Source organism: Melospiza georgiana, chromosome 2 (genome assembly GCF_028018845.1).
Source record: "Melospiza georgiana isolate bMelGeo1 chromosome 2, bMelGeo1.pri, whole genome shotgun sequence".
Taxonomy (NCBI): Eukaryota; Metazoa; Chordata; class Aves; order Passeriformes; family Passerellidae; genus Melospiza; species Melospiza georgiana.
The window spans coordinates 24,628,808-24,656,795 of record NC_080431.1 but is presented as its reverse complement, the minus strand read 5'-3'; the positions used below and the strand labels follow the sequence as shown (position 1 = coordinate 24,656,795).

The following is a 27,988-nucleotide window of genomic DNA, read 5'->3' as shown; positions in this document are numbered from 1 at the left end:
TAGCCAGTTTTGTTTTTCTCATGCAGGCATTTAGGGATAGCAATCTTTTACCCTTTATCCATCAAGATAAACACTTAGGGTGTCTTGACAAGAGGAATTATTTCCAGTCTCTGATAAGCCTTCTGTCTCTTTCATGGACTCCACAAATTTTCAAAATAATTCTTGAAGTGCAGGCATCAGACTTAGATCTTAATTTAATAGCAGCTGCAGTAATATAACATATACAATATATGTTATAAATAACAATATATTAACATTCTTATTCCAGAAAAGAATCCTGCTCTGAGCATATATGCAAAACCTGTGCTTGGTACTCTGGCCATACCTTCAAACAAGGAGTATATTTTGAAATAACTATTAATTCACAAGAACTATTACATAGCCTTTAGACCTGCAGCACCCAGAATGGCAGGTCCAATTCTGGAAAAGTCAAATAATTAGGGATCAATCCTAAGTATCTCCTTCCAAATTGAATAAATTTTCTGAAGCACAGAAATACATATTGTCACTTCCATCCAGGCTGTAGAACTACCTGACTTGTAGGTACTATTGCCCATTTTCCCCAGCTTTGTGTCACTTGTAAGCTTAGCAAGTCTCAATGCTATTATTGCTTCTCTGTCATTAAAAGAAGTGTTAAGTAGCATCAAGCCAAAAGATGTAGTATCTCAACAGAAAGTCCTGGCAAATAATGGTTCTTCTGGTTATGTCATAAATCATTCCAAGTAGTCAAAATTTGGTAATTTATATGTGACACCGATTATCTTATCATTGTAGCTTCTTAATCAAAATGTCATACGGTGGGGGGGATAGAATGTAAGAAAATAAAGACAGTGCAGAAGGTAATCAGGCCCCTGAGGAGTTGCAGCTGTACTAATTACCAAAGATTAGGAACAGGCCTGCCCTTAACAGGCCACAGCTGTGTCCAATGAGGTTGAGTGCTATAAAAGGGGGGATTAGCTGGGTGAGGAGGGAGTTGTAGTTTGTTGGTTTTACTGTGAAGATGAAGGAGTCAGTGCTGTGAGGAGGTGACCATGAGAAATCACCAAGAAGGTATGGAACTTTTGCAATAAGATGGCAACAATACTGTATCATGTGAGACAACTTACAAATGTATGTTATATAACCAGAAATGTATAAACTCAGAAGATGACACTGAGCTAGTTTGACAGGAGTTATTTTCTATAAATGTTTATTGGTTATAATTATACGACCCCCTACATTTGTATGAATTTATTCCAGGATCAGCTGTCAGGTAACTTTGCTCCAGACCAATGCCAAGATTAAAAGCCAGTAAATACTTTGTTAATTTTATTTAGATTTCTGAAACTGTTTGAAGGGGGAAATAATTATTTGCCCTCAAACCCTCCAGCCTTTGTCAGCTCTTTATTACTATCAAGTTACCAAAAGGTATGTTAAGTAAAGAATGAATTAATGAAGAGATTGTGCTGGGCAAATGACTGGTAACATCAGAACAGGATTCTTTTGGTTGGAAGGGACCTACAACAATCCAATTCCCTGACTATTTCAGGCCTGACCAGAGGTTAAAGCCTGTTTTTAAGGCTATTTTCCAAATAACTGCTAAACTGACAGGCTTGGGACACCAAACCACCTCTTTAGGAGGTCTGTTCCAGTGTTTTATCACCCTCTCAGTAAAGAAAAGCTTGCTAATGTCCAATCTGAGCCTCCCCTGGCACAGCTTTAAACCATTCCCATGTGTACTGTCATTAAACACAAGGAAGAAGAGGTCAACACGTCCCTCTCCGCTTCCTCTCTTTGGGAACTTGCTGAGAGCAATGAAGTCACCCCTTTGTCTCCTTCCCTCCAAACTAAACAAATCCAAAGTCCCCATCTGGTCCCCACAAGACATGACTTCCAGCCCTGTCACCAGCTTTTCATGCCCTTCTCTGGATGCTTTCAAGGACTTTGGTATCTCTGTTACATTGCAATATTTGTTCTTCACAACAAGTATTGATTACTTGTGTTAAAAGAAAAGCAAGAATTGGTTTATCTTTTATACTCTAACTTTCTAACTTGCAACAAATCCCTGCATGCTGGAGACAATGCCATTTTAGTTAAGAAATAGTAAAGGCAAAGGTTGGAGTTTCCAAGGAATGCTAGTATTTGCAGAAGAAGCCTTCTAGCAGTCTTTCAGATTAAACCACTGGCAATGGTATTTCTCACTTCACATTATAAGTAGATATGGGTTTTTTTCTACAAAGATATTTGGCAATCTGTAACAGATGCAGGCTTGTATTCTGCGTGCTGCCTTATCAGGTAGAATAAGGAAAAATATTGATCTGTATGCAGTCACTTATTCACTTCCAAGTCATTTGACAGCTGGAGAAAGATAATGCTAGTTCTGACTGTTATTTTACCTCCTCCTTTGCCTTCTCAAGGCTTTCTTACTGGATTATTATCATTCTTTCTTGCGTTCCAAGCAATAACTCTTTTGTCTTCAAGTTTCCTTGATATCACCTTTTCAAATATATATTCATAATCAGGCCATGAGTATTGCCCTTATTAATTTCCTCAGCTTGCACCTCTGGTGTAATGTAATGTTGTTTTTTTTTTTCCCTTTCACATTCCCTAGTGCCTTTGTTCCCATGTGCTGTTATTAAATTAATTTTGTGATTAAAAAAATGCTCCCTTTTTTCTGATTTCTACTAGTCCTTTTTCTTTCTTGCACTGCCCTCCTGGATTGTTCAGTCATTCTGCCTGCTATTTCTGAGCTCCTATGTGAGGAATAAAAATGCCAGCCTAAATCTCATCCAAATCCATCTACCTCTCATTTGTTCATATCTATTTATGAATAATATTTTTTGTTTCTGAACTCTGCGCTCAAACTTTCACTTGCTTTCATCAGAAGTTTTCTTTTATTTTAGTTCAACTGGAAATAAACTTGGCCTTAACCTGCCAATAGTGTTAACTTAAAATTGTTAAAGTCACAAAATCAGCCCAAATCTCTTGATATCCTTCCCCTTGCTGTCTCCAGGGAATTGCTGTGGATATTATTTCTCTTTATCCAATATTCTGTAGTGGGAAATAATTAATGTACAGATCAATAACACGCACTGATTTTTAAGGGAGTCCTGCCAATTTAAATACTGTCAGAAAAACTACCAATGCTTTCCCTGTGGCAAAAGAAGAAATAAAGCCGTTTTCCATGAGTATCATTCAGTAACTCTTTTAAATAGGTCTCTTCACACTTGGGCAAGAGCCCACATCTTTTTACATAATTTCTGCACGACTGGACAAAGGACAAGTGACCACAAAGAACTGAAGAGAGGAGAAAGGACTCCTAAAATGGGCTTATAAAGAAAGGCATGAGCATGGTAAATGGTTCAGTGGCACAAAGGTGATGTTTCAGTCACAATCCACAGTTGTAGAATAGAGCAACTGTAGTGAAGGATGAAACCAATATCCATTGATGCCAGAAGTTAATTAGTTTTGCCAAAAAAACCAAAAAGTATTCTGTGTAGCAAAGCTGGACCAAGCTTTGGATTTCTTTTTCAACTCTGCTAATTTTTTAAAGACCATATGGCAATGTCTTAGATTCTTACTTCATAGGTTCCAGTTTCCCTCAACTCAATTAATGCAATTACCTTAAAATGAATGAATTTTGGGAGGGAGTGGAATGGCCTTATGTACTTCAATGGATGAATCACCACTAGATGCTTGTTTACATGGGCCTGGTTTGAGAGGACTATACATCAGGTATGTGCAAACTAAAAGAGAACCTAAGATAACTCTGACGCTACGAAGTTGGAAAATTCAGAAACTCGAACCAATTGTTGGTAAGATGAGAATGATTTGAGAATGGCTAAATATGCTTTTTTTTTTTTTTTTTTTTTTAAACTATTTAATGCCTGTGATGCTGTGGTGGTTGAAGGTCCAGTCAGCAGACAAGCAAAGGCCAGAGTATATGATTTAAAGATACTTTTTTTTCCCCCCAAATCATGGAATGTCAGAGTGGTTTGGATTGGAAGCAATCCTAAAGGCCATCTTGTTCCACCCCTCCTGCCATGGGCAGGGACACCTTCCATTAGAACAAAGCCCCATTCAACATGGCCTTTAACACTTCCAGAGACAGGGCATCCGCAGCTTCTCTGGACAACCTGTTCCAGTGCTGACCATCCTCACAAGACCTTCTTCCTTATATCTAATCTAAACCTGCCCTCTTTAAATTGAAACCCACTCACCCCTTGTCCTATCTCTACATGCCCTTGTAAAAAGTTCTCCAGCTTTCTTGTAGACCCTTCAGGTACTGGAAAGTGCTGTAAGATCTCTCTGCTGGCTTCTCTTCTTCATGCTGAACAACCTCAGCTCTCTTAGCCTGTCTTCATGGAAGAGATACTCCAGTCCTCTCATCAGCCCATCTGACTGTGTTGAAATCCTTCTTCCTCTCCTAAATGCAATGAGTCTTCCCTCTTGAGTCTGCAGAGTCATGAAGTGGTTCTGGAAGAGCACCTTTCTGTAAGGGCACCCTAACATGTGCCTGTTGCTGGTCCTTGTCCTAGCAAGCATCCATTCTTCTGCATGTGGGGCTGTGTGTCCACTGCAGATTGTCCTTGGAACCAGCTAACTCCTCAGCCTTCCTGATATTACACAGCTCTGCTGCCTGTCCCTACCCCAGAATGGTCCAGGCTCTACCCACAGAGTGAGTTCCACACTGCTGCCTCTCCCCTCAGCAGCTCTGTGTGGGTGGAGGCATTGGCCAACACCAGCATAGATGAGGCAGATCCTTCTGGGATGGCCCCTGCCCTATCTCCTGGCCCCACTCACACCTCATCAGCAACTCTTCTGTGAGTTGCCAACTCCTGGCCAGTCTCAGGGGTTTCCTTGGCTCAGAAAATCCCTCTCTATGCCAAGATCACCTCCTCCACTGCAGAACATGCCTGCACCAGAGCTGCTCACCTCAGGGAGTCTGGGAAAGATCACATTTTCATGCATGTTTGGTTGGAAGCTCCAAGTCTGGTTCATCCATGTGAAAGGACTGAGTTAAAAATTTGAAGAGTTCTGCTGGTGGAATGGCTATGGAAAGGCTGGAGGCTGGCAGTTCATAATATTGTGTATGTCTGGTTGTACTGCTTGTTTTCAGCATGAGTAGCCTTCCTTGCTGTGCCTCGCAGGCCTGGGACTTGTAACCATGCCCTGCCTGCCCTGCCTTCATTAAACAACTGGATATGAACTCCAGCCTGGTGAACGTTTTGTGTTGATGAGAGCTTAAATAATGGTAGCACTTTCAACAGCTCTTCACTCGGTTGTGAATCAGATTTCTAAGTCACTTATGCCATGTATTTACCAGGTAACTGGATGAGCGTGAGCGAGGCTTTAAGCTCAGCATGTTCTGCCAGCAGCCCACACTGCTGCCATGGGAAGGCCTTGCTAACACCGATGGGTTTCCAGTCTCAGCGGGATCACTCTGGGATCACTGGGCATATGCAGCATCCAGGTTCCCCATGACTCCATCTGCTCCACAGGTTGACCAACAGACACTTTTGAGAGTTTTCTCCTATAAACACTAGTTTTAAATATGTAAACAGAATCTGTTAGCCCTGGTGATCTAAAGCAAGGAGTACAGGACTTAGATTCCATATTTCACTCAAATTATGTCTTCTGAAGAAAAATGTAGGAATGTTTCAATTTTTGGAGGATTTGGAACTGCAAAAATGAAGTGTTTGATGTGGTACCTGAGGGCCAGCCAAAAAATTTCATTTACAGTGTTAATTGAAGCCTCTGATTTATATTTTTTTTTCACAGCCAGCAGTCTCTGCCCTGAGCTTTGCTTCCACAGATGAATCTGAATGCAACATGGGGAGAAAATACCACATGCCCAAAATGGTAACAGCATAGGAATAACTAGCTGGGGAAGATATGATTCAGACCTGTGAGAAGTAAACTCAGGAATTTAAAGGTTAGGGTCCCATTTAAATAACTAATATGCCTTTGAAACCTGACCACACACAACAGCCATCACATTTAACTGCCTACTTTGCCTAAGAGCTATCTAGCAACTCTCTACTTTGAGAAAGAAGCATAAATGAGTTTTTCCATATATCTTCCTGTCCTGGTTTTGACCAGGAGAAGTTAACGTTTGCAGTAGCTATGGTGACGCAGCCGTGGATGTATCTAAGAGGTTATTCCTTACTGATTTAGGTCATTTCGCAGGGCAAGGAAGGGATGGCACAGGAAAAGGCAGCACAGGACAGGTCTGGACTCTGCCTTCTTTCAGAGGAGATGAGTGTTCCTTTCTGGTTGGGAAAAACATGCTGGAAGGAGCAGTGGGGTGGCATCATCTGCAGTTATGTTGAATCATGTCAGACTCAGTGAGCATTCTGCACATAAATCGCTTTATTTTGCACATTTCTGTTATTAATATTGTTGCTGTTACTACCCCTTTTTCTTATCTCAGTGCTTTCTCAGTAAACTGTTTTTATTTTAACGCATAACCTCTAGCTTTTTTATCTCCCACTGGACAGGGAGGGGAGTGAAAGGGAGCACTTCTCCTGATCCATGACACTCCTCAACAACAGTTCTATTTTAGAAACCACCAGACTGGAGAATGAAGTACATTATTTGTACAAGTTGCTCACAGTTCCCAGCCAAGACAATTAACATTCATGATCCTTTGTATGTATCAACCTGAGGGGAAGAGTCAGCTTAAGGAGGAAGAGGAGTCTCAGATTTCACCCTGGGAAGGCAAAACCAAGTAACCAAGTGTAATGGTTCAATCTGTGTTGGCAGCACCTCCTTACTGAACACTAGAACACAAGAACACAGTTCTTGACATTTCAGTGATTTGCAACATATGAAATATTTAAGAAGGGCATTAGATTAGGCCAGGGTAGAGATTGGAACTGCATAAATAGATGCTCAAGCAGGATGTGTATACAAGGAGTAAAGTTCCTATGCACACTTGCTCCAATAAACAGCATTTTGAGGAAAAAAACCAAAACTGGAACAGGACCAAAGCATTGGGCCTATCCTTTTTTACTCTTCCCTTCTTTTTTTAACTCTGCTTGGGTAAAAGGCTACTGTGCTAAGCCTGTATGTCATTTAGCCCCTGAAATTAGGTTTCTCTGGCACTGCCAATCAGTTATGGAAAAGTGAGTCTTTTTACAGAAGTAAAATGTTGGTGAGTTGCTAATGACAGGTGTGACCTTCTTGAACTGTCAAGAAATGAATAGGAGAAACTGCTAAAACTGAAGTGCCTGGAAGAGCACTTGTGATGCAAGTAGGTTGCTTTTCCATTAATGTTTAAGTGTCTTTTAGGACAAGGACCACAATATTGATACATACCAAACTGAAAATGGCAGTTCACCTATGAGCACTGCCTGAAGTTTTATTATGTGTAGCTGGCTTTGGTCAGCACTTCCCAGAGACTTCAGGATGCATGGGTCATCCATGAGAGAAGTGATTTTTTTTATTTCAAAAATACTGCTGGCTTGGAGAACTCTTTATTTGCATAAATTTCAGAAATATTACCTTAAAAAGCAGAAGAAATCTATACCCTTGGTAGATTTCTTTGTACATTTTTAAACCTGATTGAATTTAAGCTGACAAGTTTGAATAAAATAATTGCTTTGTCTATTTTGGAAAAGGCACATTTAAATAACCACAATAAAGAAAAAAAACCAAACCAAATTCCTTCTTATTCTGAAAATACCTCCAAAACAGTTCAATTATGAAACCTCTAACCACTTCATTCTTCATTTTCTCCTTGAATCAACCTTCTGTCTCATTTATTTCAGTTGGAGCTACCTACCCTCAGGCAATCATCATTCTGTTTCATTATTTCTTTATTATGATTATTTTCCTACTTTGAGCAATGAGAGAGATACATTTTTTTCTCCAACTCAACCTATCAAACACTTTTTTTTTCACCTCTATCACACTCCCTCTTAGCTTATGAATTACTTTGGAAATTATCACTTCAAAAGTTTTCTCTACATTGAATTTTAATGTTAGAAAAAGCAATTTGTTCTTTAAAAAAATCATTAAACACAGCTTTTTGATTAAGCCAATGGGACCAATGAATAATGTTGTCATTTAAATACCAGGCAAAGCAATCTATACTCTAACAAGATAACATACATGTCTCCATCAGAAATGGCAAACATAATTGGTTCCCATGAGCACACAGAAATATATTCCTATTCTGGTAGTATCTTTTACGATATCCATGAATTACTAATTTTAAATGGTTTTAATCAAGGCCTGGATGATTTCATGCAGTAGACAATATTATAAAAAAAAAACTTATTTTTTTATTAAGCTAGCAGCTAAAAATTGGAAAATTATAATTTGGTTAATCTTGGTACATATACACTGGTAACTTGACCTCCCACCCTCTCAACCTTGAAAATAATGAACTTCAGCAATAACTAACAATCTCAGTTCATGATTAGATGTCTATTCCATCCTTGAATGGATTTCTAGATAACCGCATAATAATCCAGATTTTAGTATACAAAAAGGGTGAGTTGGAGGCCAGGAGGGCTGGGATTATTCCTTACTACAGACAACAAGGCAGTCCTGGATCTGGAGCTTCTAATTTGCACACCTTCTAATCTATCTGCAACATTTCTCATGTAGTGAAAGACTTGGGTAACTGAGCAAAAACAGCTATGAATCTAAAACTAAACCTGACATGATGTCTTTTCAGTTGTTGGCTGTTAGTCTTTTCCCTTGGAAATCTTTTCTTGAAGAAAACTATCATTCCCTTATCAGGTTCTGGCTGTGATTGGAAAGGGTAATTCTTTACCTGGGTTCATGTTAAAACCAGCAGACTACAATGTTAAGAGCGGAAACCTCCTTTTTTGTTCCCTGTGTTCTGCAAGGGTCTTTCAGTGCAAAGCAGTATGTTTTTAATGCAGATTGCTGTGATTTTCCCTGCAGGAACCCAGCAAGTTGCACAAAGCTTGATGCTCTGCCAGCAGGGTATATTACATTTTCAGCGGCTCCTTCCAGATAACAGTGAATGGCAAAAACCAAAATGGTCAAAGCTTTGTGGCTGTTGCATTTAGGAGGTTATTTTTTCATTTCCTTTCCTGATTTTCATTCAATGTTTGGCTAGATTCAATAGCCTCTATTGAATCTCTCCACTTCCTGATTGAAAAAAAAGGTTCCCCTGAATATTTTTTCTCCTTACTTTATTTGCAGATCATCCTGCAGCCTTACTGATACCTGAGCTCAGTGACTGTTACTAAGATCATTTAGCACCTAATTCCAGAAACTGAAAAAACAGGTATTTTGCCATGTATTCATAAATGCATTGTTGACAGTGGAGGACTGGTGGGGTCTGAGAGCCTTGGACTCCCTTCCAGGCTCTGAACAGCAATATAATCTTTTCACCAAGCTTAATATATTCTGCCTCCTTCTAGAGCCTTTCCTTGTTCACAGCTCCAACTTTCTAGCTGTTTGTGCAAATGGCTCCAGCACTAGTTCACCAGCTTCTCATCCTATTCCCAACCACTTGTTCCTGTTGTTTCCCTTCTTACCTGTGTCCAGTCTTTCCTACACTGCATAGCTTCATGTCCTATGACAGATGTTTTCTTACCCAGCCTTCCACAAACTCCTCTCTTTTTCATTTATCTCCTTTCATGACTTGCTTGCCTCTCCCTGGATATAAAAGTTCTTGTCCAACCAGTCCCAGGCCTCTGAGCTGGGCTTCCAGTTTCTCATCGCTTCCCAGCTCTGTCTTCTCTCGGAGATTTTTAAGATTGTTTAATTATTTTATTAACGAACCATGAACAATAATAAGGCAAAAATCACCAAATGAGGCATGCTTTTAGGTTAATTCAGTCTGGAGAAGAACATGACCTGGAAGAGAGGGTTTCTTTCTGTCTGGACTTAACAGACACTTTTACATTTCTCCTTCAGCATGATCTCCTGATCAGATGGAGCCTGGACTAGGCCTACAAACTCTTCAAATATAGAATAAGATAAGGCATTTTGCCTGGCAAGCTGTTGGTCTGGACTTACTAACCCTGAGGAGCAAGCTCTTCCTTGCATGCCTTGACTCACACGGTGGCCTCACACAGCTGGAGCAAGAACACTTTAAATTTAAGAAGCCCTCTTCCTCAAAATTATATATTTCAATGCAAGGCTATTTCCACAATTCAGTATTATTTCAAATCTTTTTTGATTTACCTATGGACTAAAATCTTTTGTAAACATCATTTCTTCCATTGGTCCTGGCCTCAGAAAAGAAGCAATGGAGCATTAAAAAGAGTTCTTAACTGACCAAAACTGCTTAGAATTTAGCTACTTAAAAGGATGGGCAGGAGACCAGGCTGTAGTTTTACAAATGTTGGGCAGGCCTGTTTATGATTTATATTCTTGGATTATATAATTAAAGAAAAGAGAATAAAGGACTATGTATCTTCCTAACACTTACCATTAAGTCAGTATTTCATGGAAATGTTTCCAGGTGCTTAAGCATTTGCACTATGAGATTATATCAAGTATTAATGATGTTTGGGTGGCTGGACATGTTTGATTAATAAAGCTGCTGCTTTTTATTACTAATGCTGGAAGTCATCAGAGATCCTGTAATACTAATGATTGAGGCTGCATTTACATGGAATTGCAGAGGGAGAAAACTGTGTTTTTATCATAAAGAAAAGCAGTTCATGCTTAATTACACAGACACTATGATAAAGAGGATTTTCTGGCTTCCCCTCCCCCCTTTTCTTTAGGCATATTTATTTAGAAATAAACACAAATCTCAAAGTTTTTATATTGCAGCTGAACAACTAAGCCTTTCCTCTCCCTTTTCTTCCTTCAGTCTCCAGTTGTGCAGATAATTTCATGTTCCCTTTCTGCAGTAAAAAAATTGCACAAATACACCTGTTGAAGGAAATCAGCACTTTTAAATCCTATATAATTAGAATCTTCTCTTGCCATTTAATTAAATCATGTAAGCTTTGGTAAAATAATTTTAAATATTACATACTGAGTGCCTGTTATTTTTACATCGCACTTAAACGGATGGAAGTTATCATAGCAAATTCAAGGGAAGCCCAAACATCTAATATGTTTCTCTTTGGTTTCTTGATTCTGGTGATCCACTGTAACATACACCTAGCCCACAGATCACATTCCAGGGAGGTCTCTACAAGTGTTGTGAACACAGAAGACAATCCACCTCCTGAGTAGTTTGCTGAACTGATTTGACAGCATACAAGTTAGTAGGGTTAGAAGAAAAAAAAGACAAAACCAATAAAAAAGCCGCCAGCCAAAAATAAAGAGGGGAACAGAAAACCGTAAAAAATTCAGGTTTTGGTTGTTTTTTTTTTTTTTTTCTTTTGATAGAATGTGATTTAAATACCCTGTTTTATTTACCTGGTTGTCTCATAATATGAAGTGGTGGGGAACAGGGTAGGCAAGGGGAAAAATAAAGGGCCCTGAGGAAAGCAAATCAAGTTGAAATATTGCAACTTTTATCTATTGTCAAACTGTGAGTATTTTGAGTCAGTTCTAATTTGGCGGTAAACCCATGATCACAGTCCCCCAACAGAAGAGGCCTAGAGACCAGTAAGGTAAATAAGTCAAAGAGAAAGCCTTTCATGATGCATAATAACACCCTGAACATTAACTGCCCACTAGGATGTCTTCTGATTGCTTTCAGGAAAAGTCTGGTACAAAAAACGATCACTAAAGCTAGAGCCAGTTTCCAGCTTTGTTGAATACTTGTATTTATGGGCAAGTCATTTCACCTTTGCTTCTCACTTTGTTGAACACTGAATCACCCTGTGCAAAATTTACTTTGTTCTGCTTTCGTTTCCCTTTTCCTTTTAAAGCAGAAACTCTCCCTAAGGTAGAGGGAATCAGGCTTATTGAATTTCTATGTCCATAGATTCTTTAGAGTTAATACAATCCTGTAATTTTGCATTTCCTCTAATGCAAAAGCCACTGAACATTTTTTCTTAACATAGAAAAATCTGAGAATCTAAAATGTGCCCAAGATACTCCATGTGCTGTGGTTTGATAAATCATTATATTAACAGCTTTCTGCACTGTAGAATCAACCCAAGGTAGAGGGAGAAAAGCAGAAGAGAGACAGCCTTGAGACTGTGACTTCAAAACAGAAGCAGTCTGATAGACTGCAGAGTCACTACAGGTGAAGCTGCCACTGCCAGAGTGACACCCTTTATTTCCTGCACTGCATGAACATGTCATGAAACCATTAGCAACATCATTCATGCTTGCAGCTGAAGTGTTGCTAAAAGTGTTTTGAGTTTCATGCCCATGTATGACCCAAGAAAGCACGATGGTCCAATGCACCACGGATGCTGCACAGGGCAGGGAATTCTGTGGAGGTGGGAATCAGTCTAGATAGAAAGAAAGTGAAATGCCATGCTGCAATATAAGGGCCACCAGCGCAAGAGGAAATTCAGGTAGGAAAATGTAACATTTGCGAAGATCCATGCTGATCTTTAACCTTTATTTGTTGTAGCAGATAGACAAGGGGAATCTGTTACCAGGCATGGAAAGAGATCTGTGTTTCTGAGTTTGAAGCTGGCCGACCATAACTCTGCTGACTGCAGAGTGGGAGCAGACTTGTCTGGAGAGACAACAGCCACCTACATGATTGAAAAAGTGACATCTGTCATTCCTGTGGTTCTTGGTCGGCATTTTCATGTGGATGATGGACATAAAGGAGAGGGCAGTCTGTTGAACCTGTTATTCCTGAAATGCTGAACCAAGGTAATTTTTGATTGAACAAAGATTAATTTTTGACTTGATTACTGGGAATTTACCCAGTCTCTCCCATTGTCCCTGCTGCCACAAATATCTGCTAATTATCTGTGATTCCATTTTTCTCAGAATAATAAAATTATCTAGTTTTTTTTATAAACCAAAATCTTAGATCTTTATTGACTTATTTCTGTTGCATTACAGACCTATCTTTGCCTCCTCATATACCTCCTCATTCCAAACACTGATGTTGGCAATTGTTCAACGATAGTTTACTAATTATCTTTATTTGAGACCTTTCTCAGAGCTCTGGTTCTGCATTGCTCCAGCTGCCTGGATCTACACATGTGACTGTGTAGAAAAGCTAAAATACAGCCATAATGATGTGTTGCCAGTGAGGGATGCTGAATACTCCAGAGCTCTGTCAAACCCACAGCTTGTGTCCTGGTCGCTTTTGAAGGGTGGCAGGAGAGATCTGAGTCAGGAGAATGTGCATGGCTAATGCAGTATGACCCTTATGAGGTGATGGTGTCATGCCTCTGGGTAGGGAAAGAATGGCCATGACTGTGCTGAACAGAAAGCACAATAGCCAGGAACAAGGCAGGAGGCAAAAGGTCAAGCAAGGTCTTATTCAAGCATGTGTTCAAAGGATAGTAAAAGCAAACTGGCATGGGAAGGAGGACAGTAGTGCTGAGAGAAAAAGGTCTTTGGGACAAAGAAGTGGGAAGGAAAAATAGAAACAAGCAAAAAGGCCTGACAGCAAGGTGTGGAAAGGCAAGCTGGGTTTGACATGTTTGAGTCACACTGGCATGAAACTGGTCAAAGCAGAGATTTTTGATTTTTGACATCTAAATCAGCATAGAGAGATTATAAGTGATTGCTTCTATTCACAGGATGTCTTAAGTGGTTTTGATCCAACACCAGGAGGCATAAACCATATTTTTTTGTTGAATCCCATCCCATGATAAAAAGTTTTAAATTGTAATTAAGAAATGTGATGGTCTAAAGAACACTTAATCCTCTATTTGATTATTATAATATTCTAAGAATGTCCTTGAGTGTTTTCAAATGAATTTGCTGTTATTTATTTGGTATTTGTTGAATACTTTCAGTAAATAGTTTGTCAATCTTTTGTGATGCATCAAACACAATGGCACTGTCTGTGCCTTTACTGGCTGTCAGCTTTCCTAAACAGGAGAATAAAAAATGTATTTCAGAACAAAGCAAAACCAAAGTAACAAAAATGACAAACACAGATTTTAATGTACTGAAAGATTTATGAATCAAAAGCATGAATTCAATGAAAAAACCTTCAACAATATTATTTTCATTATCTTACTCAATTCAACTCTGAAATTACTTATGTCCTTCTTTACTTACAGAAATTCAAATAAGATAAGATGAAGGTGCTTTTTGAAATACATAATGCTAAAGTTACTTTATTTTCGCTGCCTTTCACTGAAGCTTTCTGAAGAAAAGCTGAAAATCAAAAGAGCATCTCACATCTACTCTATGGGATCAGCTTGAAGCTTACAAGAAGCAGACAAAAAAAAAAGCAGCAAATTTTCTGTGTATTTTTTTTTTCTGAATCAGTGTGACTGCTAAGAAAACACTTCCAAATACCAATTATAGGGTTATACAAGAATCTTGCAGTCAAAGAGAGATTATCTTGAGAAAACTGTGGGATGTGGCCTTCAAAATTCAATTTGTTTTCAGCAATTCATCTTTAAGGGTTCAAAGTTACGTTTACAGTGTTCTTCAAGAAACTATTACTTCCACAATATGCAACACTTGAAATCAGACATTTTTCTTGTCAATTTGTTAAAAACTTTGGGAAGAAGTGGAGAAAAATGGCATTATGTATAAGTTTAGGAACTGCAAAAAAAAGTTCATACGATACCTTATAATGCAATGCCTAATATGATATTAGTGGGATTGAAACTGTTTCGGGATGTTATCACTGGTTCAGTCTCAGACAAAGTTACAAGACTAAATTTTTTCATCCAAACAACTGAGATTAGATGTCAACAGTTCTCGTATTTTATAAATGATTTTGAGTATAGGGTAAAAAAAGGGCACACTGGCACTTCAAGATAAGAGGCAACTGGAAGCTACCAAAACCAGAAGCAATAACAAATGTATTGCTGACTGTAATTCTTGGACTTCTCTGGAGTTCCCCTGTCCTAAGAAGATTTATTTGCCATAAAAATGTCAGATTTTGAAAATAAAAAAAGAAATGGAATCCAATTAAAGTGCAGTTTTATTTTAAGATTGTGACAATGGGAAAACTTTGTATTATGTTTTAAGGATCATCCCTTCCTAGATGATAAGGTATTTATTAGCATTCTGCAATACTGTTCCCTGCACACCTCACCATGGATCTGATTTTGAAACACATGACATTAGAGAATGGGATTAAGCACCATTTGCAATGGACTTTGGCCTGAAATGAATTCTGAGGCTACAGCTCAGTTAAAAGAGCTTTTGTTATCTCAGATGACATGGCTAAACCTAAAATTTCAACACCTGTAAGTGACAGTGTAAAATGTCAAGACCACAACACTTTCTAGCTGCTTGTTTTGATGTTAGAGGATACTAAAGCTCAGCTCTGCCCCCTCACTAGTGCAGCCTGAGGGTGATGGAGGGAGCTTTCATCAGCCCAGTATTGCCAGGACTCTTCAAGGATGCACTTCATTGCAAAGGGAATGATCTCACCACATGATAACAGTTTCCCTGCCTCAATGTTTCTGGCGACTTCAAACAGTAAAGAAAGTCCAAGTTTGTTCCTTAAAAGTTTTTGATGATGCCTGTCCCATGAGGAGGCACATTCTGGAGACAGCTTGAATTATAGGAAACATTAATTAATTCTATGACTGTTAGCCAGTGGTGTCCTGAAATTCAGTTTGCTGAGAGGATCCTTGCAGGCACTGTGGAAATCTATTCAAGGACTTGTTCTTTTTCAGACAGGATGCTCAAGATGTATTCCTAGAAATCACTCTCTCTATTTAAATAAGAGAAAGCTGCAACAAGATTTTTTCACATTTTAATGTGGTTCTCTCTTTATCTATTGTGTTAACACAGACAACATTTGCCACATTTTCTTCCTTTTCAATGAAGCATTTAGAAAAGCAAACAGACATGTTCCCTCTCACTGAAGGAACAGAAAAATAAGGATGAAATAGAGTTTGGAATGGGAGTGTGTAAATTGGTATTACTAAACCAGACATTTTAATAAATGTTTTATATTAATAGACATATTTTACAGTTTGGGTTTTTTTTCTGGAATGTATCCTTATTAAAAAAATTAACAAGACAGAGAAAAATTCAAGTCAAAGTAAAGCAAGACACACGCTAAAACTATGATCTGCATGCTTTGTTTCATCTTTGCTTAAAGATTTGCATTATTTTGTCAAGTGTCCAACTACGGTAGGAATGAGAATTTAAATTCTTTAATCTTTGAAATCTTTGTGTTTCATAGCAATCTGCATGCAGTGAACAGAGAATTAGGTGCACATTCTTTTTTCTCTTCCGACTGTTTTGCAATTCTATGATACTTGTACTTCATTACTCTAAGACAATTTCTGTTTTGAATCAATATTACTGAAGAAATAATTTGGCACTCTGTTTACAGCATGCAAAGGACATGCCTGAAGCTATGGATATGAAGAGCAGAAAGAGCTTCAGGCTTTTTTTTCACTTTAACTGTCCTACCTATAGGAGGTTTGCAATTAACTGTGATACTGACTTGAATTAGAATGTGGGTGGTGGTTCTGTACTTCTCAGATGAAAATCTGCATATTATACTTACCTAAAAATAAACTGTCCTCCTTTGATACAACACCATGCCCTGTTTTCTTTGGGGGTGGGGAGGGGAAGCTGGAGCACGGTGTCCCCAGGTCCAAGACAGACTTGAAAGATTTGCTCAACCTAAAGTGAACCTACTGCAGTTGCAGACACTTAAAACAACTAGAAGAGGAGTAGTTGTAGATTGTTTCTGGTGAAGAAAAAGAATGTGTTCTAAATGTCTTGAAATTAGGGAGCAACGTACAGATGTTCAGAATAGCTAAATGTAGGCTTTTAAATATCAGTCTTTAAGGGTCACGTCACAATGAAAAAAAAAATTTTCCTCTCCACTAAAGATAAAGACAAGATTTAATTTCTAAGACCAAAAGGTTTTGAAAGAAAGCTTGGCAAGGAAATGTCCCATTATCATGCAGAATTATCTTTTATAAGGATATTGCCTACTATTATAGTTCATCCCTGTTTTATAGAACAAAGTCTAAAACACTAAACAGATTCACTTACAAGCCTCATTCAGAAGGCAGTGTATTCAAGAGCATTTATCTTTCCAGAAGCACAAGGACATGGGCAGATCTTAGTACAAATCACTTGAGTATTTTGAGATCCTTGTCCTAATGCCACTTCCTGTACTCTTGGGATTATACACTTCCTGGCAATGGACCTCTGGTCCACACCTTCAGTTTGTCTCAAGCTGACTGTAATTAATTTTTTCTGATGTAATGAACGAATTTTGGTGTCTTCTGCCAAAATCACTTTGTAAACACTGCAATGCATCGTGACTGCTGCCAGGTGAGGGTTTTGTCACTGCCAAATAACCCTATGCAAGTGCCAAGGATTCACCTCTGGGTTTCTATGGGATGCTCTGGCAGCCCTTGTCACGGCAGGCTTACCTACATTTCTGGAATGCTCTCCGGTTGTCTCATATCACCACTTTAGCTGCATTTTCTGGAAGGTTTGGAAACTTTCTGAAGGCTTATTGTTGTACTGCGCCACTTCCTTAGCTATCTGACAGCATAGCTCCTATGTGCCAGACTTTCTGGCAGATAAAGGTAAGATGAATATTGGCTTCAGTAGAGAGTGGGTAAATTCAGCATCAGGCAACTAAAGAGATTTTGGCTCTTGCCAGGGTAACTTTGAAGCAGAAGGTGTTGACTGAAATGGAGCTGTTATTATGAACAAGACCTGAATGTTGTGAATATTAGCTGCAGAAAAGGGTACTGGAGGAAAGAGCTTCCACAACCCCATGAAAGAAATCTGGAAACATGACCCTGATGTGGAGTGAAGGCTAAATTTAGAGAGATCTTGCTAGCAAGTAACTAGGCTGTGTTGCAGTTTTTGTTAGTTTATGGGAAATTAAAATCTAAAAAGAGACTTAGCACCTTTCTGCAGCATGTGAATAGCTCTTCTATGTGCTTTTAAGACACTCCCTGTGTCTTAAAATTTTCATTAAGACCGTAGATTCAGAAGTGAATAAAATATAAAATATCCTCTGCAATACTGTGAGTTTTAAATTAAGTACAATTTCTGCTTCTGAAAGACTTTTAGATAACATTTTACTGACTGTGCAACCCTGGCCAAAGGCCAAACCTTCACAGTCTGCATTAATATAAAGCTTTTGATTTAGCCAACCATAAATCACCAATACAGCAGTGTAATGACAGAGAAGTCGGAATCAAAGCCAGAGGTGCTGGAACAGCAAGTGTAGAAGGCTGTTCTCAGCTGAATAAATGCAAACAGGTTCACACTTCTTATGTAATATTTCCAACCCCATCACAGTGATATTAATAACAGAAATTGTATCATCAATCTGCAGTGCAGGTCAAGATATGTTTCACAATTTGAGTCAAAATATTCTGTCTACATTGTGCACCTTATTAGAAATCAATCTATGGATCCAATTCAGTTTTGTATTTTGTATATTAGAGACACTTGTAAAGCCATTCTGACTGCAGTCATGGTGTCTCCCTACTGCTTTAGCCACCATGATAGCCCATTGCTGTCTTTATAAACATAGTTCAGCAGATCAAGGGTTTTATTTGTAAAGGTCTGAATATCTTAAAAATGGCAGTGTGGCTTCTTATTTGGCAATGTCTGGCCACACAATTATCCTCACAGATCAAACCCTGCCTTGACTGCAGAGAGCAGCAAGTGAGGGAGCTGGAAATCTCAGAGTGAATTCCTAAAAGCTATCAGCTTACCTCAGTGTCATCTAGGCTGGACAGGAAAAATGCAGATGAGAAGTGACTGCTAACAGGAAGGCCTCTGTTGCTATGTAGATTTCACAACTCTGTTCTTTAGAAGCAAGGAACCAAAATCTTTTTCCTGGCAAAACATGGAAGCATGTCCAATATTTTGTTTTTTACCTTGTGATCTCTGGTAAAAGCACCAGGACAGTGAGACCAAAGTCCCAATGTCTCAAGCGAGTGACTAAATTCTGTAATGGCTTTACTTAGCGCTTCATACTGCTATTAAATATCCAATCATCTTTCAAGCTCAGAGGGGAGCTCAGGCTAAAATCCCAAGGTCTGGCTTATTGTTACTGGAGAACAGAGTCAACCTTGTTGTCTACCTGTCCTGGCGAGCTATCCTAGAATGGAAATTCATGTAGCTCCAGCAGAAGGGAGCAAGAGACCAGGACTCCATGTACAGAGAGGAGCAACAAATAAATATAGCATTGTCACTCAATGAGTGAATGGGAACACTAATTAAGGAACCTTAAAGTCAGACACATACAAAACACTCCAAAATATGGAACTATCAGATAAAAACATCAGCTGAAGGAAAACATAATAGAAGAAAAGACTCTGTGTTTTTTTCCATGTGGTATGGACGTCTTTTAAAAAGGACAACTTGAGGTACTTTAACAAGGACAAATGGATGTCTTTTTAGGGAAAAACTGCTTCCTACTGAAATTTTCCCTTCAGAAAAAATGCAAGTGAAGACTTGCTCCCAAGTCTTCTACTGTCTATTTTTTGTTCTACTTTTGTCTTTACTACTAAGTAAAATTACTTCTTATCTCTCATCATTTGCTGCAGTAAGGACCTATACAAAGGACATTACATTTGTCTCTGCAAGGCAAAGCATAAGAATGAAACCAGTTATATATTCGGTTCTACTGAATTTAAAAGTATGGAGAGGAGTAATATTCTCTCTGCTCCTCTTACTCTTGTTATCTTCTGCACTATTTGTGAAGAGGGAAGGTATTTTTAGAGCATGTTATACTTATCCCACTCATATTATTAAGCTGAGCTTTCTCTAGTTTCTAGTGACTAAAGAATTACTCACATTAAATGTACAGTTTCAGGCTTCTGCATTTCAGGGTCTGATCCCAGGCCAGCACCAGGGAAGAGTTCCATTAACTTCAGCAGGCTGCAGTTATAAATCACTCTCTTCAGAAGATGTCTTACTATGAGTTTTATGAGAGTTTTGTAACAAGATGGGCAAGTATTGGATTTTCAGGGCAATTAAATGTTTTTCTTCCCATGAATGTCTATCAAACTTCCAAACAACATAGGAAAATGCTTTAATAGAATAGAAGTATTGTAAGTAATGGTAGATTTATTTATTTATTACATTCCTAATCTGAGTAGCTAGTGCCAAAGTTATCAGACTTTTATAGGAATAACTGTTAAAAATAAAACTGGAAACTTCTATTAGAAAAGCTTCAAAATCTTCAAAATATTCACGCTGATCAATTGCTGCTTGACATATGAATGAATACCTTTTAGAAGTCAATACTGTTGATTTCTCCACTAAAAAGGGATTTGGTTTATTCCAAATACTGTATCAGAGATAAAAACTCTGTCAACGAAAATATTATTGCTAGATCTTCTTATAACCAGGCTAATTTTCTGTTGGTATTTACTGTCAGAAAGTAAGTCCTGCAATATTCCCTCATTCCAGGATTTCTGCTGAGGCAAAAGACTTACAGTATTATTTTGTTCCTCTGAAAGCAGCCAAAGAATGAGAGAGTCAGCTCAAATCCAGGTGTTTATTTGGTGCTACACACTAAGTACTCTTCAACTGTATGAACATTCTGGATCTTACAGTGTTTTTGGAGAACCTTTCCCTCCACTCCCAATGAAAGTGGTATAGAATAACAACCACATCCTGGCCATGACCCTCCTGGCCACTGCAAAAAATTAACTCTGTCCTGTCTGGAACCAGGACAATGTGATACCCATGGTGAAAGAGGCAAAGGTCCTGCAATGCCACTATAAGTGAAAAAAGACACTATTTTAAAATGGTGCATTGTATTTTTCTGGGTCTCCACCTGTCTGCTTCAGGATGCCATCTGGTTAAAGACAGTCTTTTGAAAGACAATGTGAAATGTCTTCTTGAGCTCAATGAATTTAGCATTTCAGGGGAAAAAACATCCTCAAATTCACATTTGTCCTGGGGAGAACAGAGATGACAAGAGCTCTCTTCTATGTCATCAAGACATCAGGACTCAGTGGCACATTAAAAATGTTGATGAATTTAAAACAGGTTTAATAGATATGCATTAAATAAATACCTTCAGATGAGTTAGCTGGTGCATGAGGATCTGATTTAATCAGATGATTAAAAAGAAGTATGTATGGATGCAATTGCCTTCAGTCACTGTGGCATTTTGTGCATTTTTTCCGCTCATTGTCAAGACCACAAGGGCACCAACAAGTTCCAGTTGCTTTGGTAAGGCTTGACCACCCTTCCTTGCCACGCTTCTTGCAATCTCTTCCTCCAGGTAAGGGGTTCAGCTCCTGCTGCTGGCACTGCCCTTTCCTTGTGAGTGTGATGGTTGGGATGGGTGCTGGTGCTGCCCTCTCAACACAAACCTCTGGGTGCAGCCTAGCCCTGGACTGGCACTGGTCAGTCTGGCTCACCTTGTGTGGGTGCTCCTTGTGGGCTCTCTGTGCCTACAGCTAAGTGATCTGGGAGCATGTGACAGTAAACAGTAAGCTGAGGTGACCATTTTGAAATGCTTTCTCAAGTCAGCTGTTCTTTGTACAGCTATTAGAAGAGCAAGTCATGAGCACCATTTCCTCTGGATAAATCTCTGGGACTGTGCTGACTTTTGACAAAGCCAAGGAGCATCAACTAATGTCATAGAATCAGAATCAAAGAATAGCTTGGGGTACAAGGGACCTTAAAGGTCATCTATTGTCATGTCTTGTACCATGGGCATGGACACCTTCCACTAGACCAGACTGCTCAAAGCTCCATTCAATCTGACCTTGAACACTTCCAGGGGTGGGATACACAAAGCTTCTCTGGAAAACCTGTTCCAGAGTCTGTCCAGGAAAGAATTTCTTCCTAATATCTAATCTAAACTTACTGTCCTTCAGTTTGAAGCCATCTCCCCTTATTGTTGTTGTTTCAAAGGCCTGCAAGTGACAGCACATCAGGCCTTTGGAAAAAGTCCCTCTCCACCCCTCCCTTTAGGCACTGCATGGCTGCTAGAAGGTCTCCCTGGAGCCTTCTCTTCTCCAGGCTGAACCCTCTCCATCTGTCTTTACAGCAGAGAAGCTCCAGCCCTCTGATCATCTTCATGACCTTCCTCTAGACTAATTTCAACAGGTCCATGTCCTTATTATGCTGAGGGCCCCAGTGCTGGACCCAATATTCCATGTGGGGTCTCACTAGAGTGGAATAGAAGGGCAGAATCACCTCATTCAACATGCTGGTCTTTGATGGAGCCCAGGATACAAGTGGTGCTCTGTGCTGCAAGAACACATTTGACTTGATGGGGGCTCTCCTAGGGAAATTTAGCATTCCTATAAAAACATGTGTGTCCCTTCCCTCCTCGGCAAGTAGCCATATATGTATATACATATGTGTACATGTGTATATGTATGTAGATATTTGCATTGTCTTGAAATAAAAGTTTGCTTTATTTTGTTCTGTAGTAGCTTTGTACTTGTCATTTACTGAGTACTCCGCAAGAGAAAATGTCCTTTAATCTGTGTTGCTTCAAATATGGCCCAAAAGAGCTTTATCTAAATTTGTGACAACAGATATCAACCTTGATTTGCAGCCCTGTGGTACAGGGCTGAGAGCATCATTTAAGCTGAAGTACTTTATGAAACAGCAATTTCAAAATATAAAGCATGATTTAGAAGTTGTATGACAGGCAGACTCCACCAATCATAACCCATCCATGGTATGTGAACAAAGGTTCTCCTTCTTATGGCAGTTGTTATGGCTATTTATTGGGTTTGAGTATTAATGCTTGGGATAATTCAGAATCTATGAAATGGAGCTTTCTGTCTGGTTTTATATATATAATTTGAAATAATCAGCTATATTTTTTTAAATAGAGTGCTTTTATTGGTATTTTCTCTTCCTGAGGAATTATCTTGAACTTCAACAGAGGCAAAGACCGTCTGAATTGCAAAAAATCTCTCAGCCTAAAAGCATTTGAGAAAGAACACAAACAATATTTGTATGGTACAAAGAAATTTTTAAGTAAATGAAAATAAAATTCAAGAGCTAGAGGGTCTTTGTGTTTATCTAACAGTGTGAAAAATTAAGTGGTTTTAAAAGAACAGACTTTCTGAGGAAGACAGAAAAGTGCAGAAAAGTGCAAGCAACACTACAGCTCACTCCATGAGCCTTAATTGTGGAATCCTCCATAATTTTTTGTGGGTTTTTCTTGGTCTTTGCTTTAATCCCCCTCCTATGTCTCAGTCCATCACTGAAATGTCTAGAACTCAGAAACCTGAAGTTTACTACAATCACACACAGAGTGCTTTTAAAGAGGACATTCTTCTCTGTCCTGTTGTCCTGGTCACCTTTCCATTGGCTGACTTGCAGTTTCAAATTCTGCACATTTTTTCTATACATGCAGTTTGTCCTTTCTTTTCACAGGTGGATTTAGTACTCCCTGGACTTTAATTATCTTTGTCAGCCTTATTTGACATTGTAGCAAGAGAAGTGCTTTCGTTACAGAATCTGAGTCTGAGTACCTTGCCAGAAGGCAACAGGGGAATTTTTTAGTATTTGTGAATTAATTTGATATCACCTGGCAGTGAGAGCTTTCATAGGGTTCCAGATAAAGGTTCATGACCATACCACCAGCACAGTGACTTCTACTGATTAGTGCATGCAATCATTATTTGAAGTAGGTATTTAATTTATTTTTTGGATTTATATCTTAGCATGAAATTTAAAAAAAAATACCCTCAGGAGAAAGATGTACACTTCTTCCAGGTGGCGATGAAGACTTTTTTTGACTGCCAGATTATTGTAAAAAAAGAGCAAAGTAAAACAGTGTCAATAATTTAAGCCACTGCTGGTTCAGTGCAAAATATGACATTTTTCATATTACTTCGATTTCTGAAGTGCACTGTGTGACAGCTGGCTTCTTAACCACGTACCTCTGAAATTGTCATAGATTAACATAAAGGTTATTTAAATGTCTGAAAAAGGTTTGGAAAGACTGAAAAAAATCAGAAAGCAGAACACTTCCAAGTCTTACATCTAACAATTCTGTCATGAAAATGACTGCCAAGAAAGGACTTAATGCAAATGAGGAACAGCAGCAAGTTGCTGTGTGGTCAGTGTGACCTCTCTTCATTACACCCAGACCATGGCTGAAGAGGAGCTAAAAAGAGATCCCCAAGCTGGACATAGGAAAGTGGCACTGCAGCAGCTCTCACATTATAAAGATGTAATTTAGTGAGAAGCAATAGTGTCAAAAACAAGCAGGAAGGTGTAAACAAAATGAGTCAGGGTTTTGAATCCATCTCTTGTTGGTGCAGGACTGGTCTCTGCAGAAGATCTTCTCATGCTATGCCTAGTCTGCTTTTAAATTCCCTCTGGAATAGTAGTTTCCATAACTTCCCTTGGGAGGAAGAGATGATATTTGGTACCTTTTTTTCAGAAAGCTGCTGGTGGTATCCAGCCTGCTTCCCTTCTCCTAACTCCACCTTATTAACAGGAATGATCCCTGTTCAGCACTCTGACCAATGCTGTTTTTCCTTTCTGTCCTGAGCCTGCAGAGGGGTGGTGGCTGCTGGGGCCATCACGGGCTGCCACAGGGCTCAGAGGGGCCCCAGGCTGACCACAGCACAGGGCAGGAACTGAGGAGCAGCATAAATTCTGAGTGAGCCCTACACCCACAGTGTCCTAGGGGCAGCCTCACAGCAGTCTGCCTCTCCAGGTAGCTTGAGTGCAAAAATGTCACAGATCTTCCACGTCAGAACTTGGCATTTATTTCTGACCACCTGCAGCCGCCTGTGGCAGGGCTGTAAAGGAGATGTAATACCTGTAAGAAGCAGCTGCCACCTCCCTTTATCACAGATTGTCCAAACAGTAGGAAACAGCAGCTTTGTGGGTTTCCTAATTCTCAAACTTCTTGGCTAGGGCTTTACTTCAGTAAACAGGAACATCCCAGAGTACAGATGCCCCTTTATCCCATTTGTTCACATATATTTAGACACAACAGAAACTTACAGAATTTTTTCAGAGACATATTGCACTTTGTCCTGTCCCCTTCCTCTATTTTGGGGCTCCTTACACTACAATATGGGACATACACGAAGTTTTGCAATGTACTTGCTTTTTCTTAAGTCCTGGCCCTGGTTTGCTATTGACAGTAAATATTGTTGACATTCAGTAAATCTGGCCTTTGAAATTACCTTAAACTATAGAGTAACAAAATATAGTCTGTTTTCTGAAAACTCAGGTCCATGTGCAAACTCAGGAGTTTATTCTTCACATCTCTAATATGTTTGTTGACACCTATCTTAGATATCTGGTGAAATGCACAACTCATTTTTCTAACCTAATAACTTCAGATGACAATCTGACACATACATTTTACATTGTTTCTTCCAAGTTAGCTTCCACAATCTCCTGACAGGGTTTTTTAGTTGTTTTGTTTTTCGGCTGTTTTTTTTTTTCTTTCTTTGGGGGGGGGGCTGTCAGTATTTGAACAAGCTTTAGTTTGTCAACAACCTTCTGTCACTGTGGTGCCTCTAGGAGAATAGAAATATCTCATGCTTCCAGTAACTTGAGTTCACTGCTGTTGGATTTTGCACTCACAAATATGGCTAAGCAGAAACAGCAAGAGCAATTATACAAAAATATTGTGCCAACTCACTCATCTTAATAAGAACCAGGCACATGCTAAAATGAACATAGGAAATAGGTTTCTCTATGCTCCACATTATCTATCCACTTATTTAGGTAAGACCTCTATAAATATGTTTTTCTGGGCAGAGTTAAATAGACTTGTTTATCAAGACACTGGTGTTATATTAATATTAACTGTGTAATTCTTTTCCATGGAAACACAGAATGGCTTGGATTGGAAGGGACCTTGAAGATCATCTAGTTCCAACCCCCCTGTTTCTTGGAGAAGGCTGAACACCTGCCTGCCCCTGGGAAGCAGTGAATTAATTTCTTGTTTTGCTTTGCCGGGGTGCACAGCGTTTTCTTTCCCTATTAAACTATCTTTCTCTTAACCCATGAGTTTTCTGGCTTTTATTCTTCCAATTCTTTCCCCCATCCCACCATGGAAAGTGAGTGAGCAGCTGCATGGTTAAGCTGCCAGCTGAGGTTAAACCACATACCACATATTTTAATGATTTAGTATTTTGTACCTGACTCAATTTATGGGAAATTTGCATTCCTGAGTAACTTGCAAATTAAAAGACTTTGTATCCATAGCATAAGAGAATTTTCACGTGTGTGCTCTTTGCACCATTTTTTTCTGCTAAACCACCAGCTCAACATATTCACTAAAAATTTAGTGACTTTTCATTACAAAAATTCCTATACAGTTCTAAGAATTCATTGCTGATGTTGGTGAGCGGGCCAGGACTAAACAGCAGTAGTTCCACAGATTTGAAATGTTTTAATCATTAATATTTTGAAAATAATAGCTTAGCTTTGATTACCTTTTGGCAAAAAAAATCTATTTTTTTCAAACATTCACCACCTGTTAAGCAGAAGGTTGCTTCTAGCAGTTTCCCTCAGCAGCTGTGGGAAGACTTACTAAACCATGGCAACCATGGAGCTTACTGCAGTCATGTATAAAGTTTAGACATGGTGTGACCACAATTTATCCAGTTCAAATAATGTATTCCATTTAAAAATCTTTTTTTTCCTCTATATTACTGTGCTATTATAAGAAACAGCAAAATTTCTGAAGAAATAGAATAGGCATCATTAGATTTTAATTGCAATCAATTGGTAAGGTCACTAGCAAAGGCATTTATCAACTGAGAAAAGAATGTCTTTAAAATATTAAGAAAAATATTAAACCGTTTTCTGAATGATGAAGAACAGAAAGTGTCTAATTTCACTAACCTACCATCGTGCTCAAAATCTTTCTCTTTAATTTATGGTGAAGGCAGATTCAACACAGGAGTGGCCTATATAAATGAGGAATGAGAATCATACAGTAACTTCAAGTCTAAAACAAATGGCCATATCAAGCAAACATTTATTCCTCAGTTTGTGAAGTCACTAGAAGAGTAGAGATTATCAAAAATCAAGATAAAGTCAATATTTTTGAGGCCTGAACTTTACAGCTTCTAAAATGAACATTTTAAAATCAATATAACATAATAAAATCAATTTGCACTTGAATGAAAGCAAAACAGGGATAAATATTTTTAAATAATTTGAATTCCAGAAAAAGCACTACCATTTGTATCATTCTTACCTGCAGAAGTTTTCACAATTTCTGAAGTATTTCTGAGACCCATAAAGTCAAACTGATAGAGTCTCCAAGATTTCTGGTCAGCAGCCTCCACTGAATTTTTCCTCCATCTGTAAATCATCTCCTCTTTAGGATAGCCATCTAGAAATTAATATATATATACATATGCTCATGAATATTTTGCATTTCATAAAAAATTTTCTGCAAAATATTATCCGTTCACTGTTTCAGTGCTGTTTGGGAACACCTGAATTTCTGATCTGATGCTTTGTCAGTGAGTTAAGTGGCATCATTCTCCAGAGTTGTATGGCACACAAAAATAGAGACATAATGTACACAAAAATAGAGTTATAATACTGGCAAACCTGTGATTTTTCACAATCATTGTTTTATAACAATAGAAAAAATACGATTGGTTCTATCACAAACAGATCTCTTCAGAGCTGCAGTTGACTGTAGTAATTGGAGGTTCAGGCACAGAAGTATGCTGCTTTGCATAAACTCTGAAGAAGCTGAGCAAACCAACAGAATGCAAAAAATGGGAATTCTCTCACTGGAAAATATCAACCATTGAAAAGGACACATTGTTTTAAAAGCTGCAATAGTTCTAGTAGGGAGTGTGCTACTGTACTTCTGAAAGAAACATAACAGTGCAAAAGAAAGCAAAATTTTAATTAGCATGGGAATTTAAATTGATTATGCTACCATATCTCTTCTGAAGTCTGGGGTAATTAATGAGGCATCACCTGATCTCTACTGCTGAAATAGCTTCTGAAAGTCTTTATCAGTTCAGCACTCCGTAGTCAGATTAATTCTTATGCCAATTTTTAATTT

At 38.7% G+C, this 27,988-nt stretch overlaps 1 protein-coding gene across 1 annotated transcript in view; it reads right to left on the bottom strand.

Moving 5' to 3' along the window:
• Nucleotides 1-27,988, bottom strand: part of GABRG3 (gamma-aminobutyric acid type A receptor subunit gamma3) — a 295,269-nt gene that overhangs the window by 25,256 nt on the left and 242,025 nt on the right. Inside the window, exon 6 of the mRNA XM_058018553.1 lies at nt 27,158-27,295. Coding sequence (XP_057874536.1) covers nt 27,158-27,295 — 138 coding nt within the window. The remainder of the gene's footprint in view (nt 1-27,157; nt 27,296-27,988) is intronic.